The sequence below is a fragment of the Eimeria mitis genome, genomic scaffold, assembly GCF_000499745.2.
Source record: "Eimeria mitis Houghton genomic scaffold, Emh_scaff160, whole genome shotgun sequence".
NCBI lineage: Eukaryota > Apicomplexa > Conoidasida > Eucoccidiorida > Eimeriidae > Eimeria > Eimeria mitis.
In genome coordinates, this window is record NW_013569916.1 from 6,813 (window position 1) to 7,517 (window position 705).

At 58.3% G+C, this 705-nt stretch overlaps 1 protein-coding gene across 1 annotated transcript in view; it reads right to left on the minus strand.

Annotated features, from left to right (window-relative positions):
• The window catches only part of EMH_0001120 (protein kinase, PfEST homolog, putative), a gene marked incomplete at both ends in the record, with an annotated part of 27,896 nt that overhangs the window by 5,546 nt on the left and 21,645 nt on the right, over window positions 1–705 (minus strand). Inside the window, one exon of the mRNA XM_013495492.1 lies at window positions 431–703. Within this exon, the coding sequence (XP_013350946.1) occupies window positions 431–703 (273 nt within the window). The remainder of the gene's footprint in view (window positions 1–430; window positions 704–705) is intronic.

The following is a 705-nucleotide window of genomic DNA, read 5'->3' on the forward strand; positions in this document are numbered from 1 at the left end:
CATGCTGCTGCTGCTGCTGCTGCTGCTGCTGCAGCACGAAATACTTCTGCTGCTGCAGCAATATATGCTGCTGCTGCTGCTGCTGCTGCTGCTGCTGCTGCCCCTGAACTTCCTGCTGTTCTTGTTCTACTTTCTGCTGCCGCAGCAGCGATGGGCATCACTACGTCTATGGGTTGAGTGCAGTGCAGCAGCAGCAGCTGCAGCAGCAGCAGCAGCAGCAGCAGCAGCAGCACACCAGGAGGATGCAGCAGCAGCAACAGCAGGATAAAAGGCAGCAGCAGTAGCAACCGCAGCAAAATCACCAGAAAAAGCAGCAGCAGCAATAGCAGCAGCAGCAGCAGCACAAGCAGCAGCAGCAGCACAAGCAGCAGCAGCAGCACAAGCAGCAGCAGCAGCACAAGCAGCAGCAGCAGCAGCAACAGCAGCAGACCATGGTGCGACAAATGGTGAGAGCAGCGAAGCCTTGAACTGAAACTGCTTCTTCTGTTGGTTTCTGCTGCGACCAATGGTCTCCAGCTGCTGCTGCTGCTGCGGTCCTCGCTGCTGCTGCTGCTGCTGCTGCTGCTGCTGTTGTTGCTGCTGCTGCTGCTGCTGCATCCGCGCCATTTTGGCTCGACGTCCTGCAGCCCCAAAATTACTGCGGGGAGAACGCCAAAGGCATCTGCTGCTGCTGCTGCTACTGCCGCTGCTGCTGCTGCTGCTGCT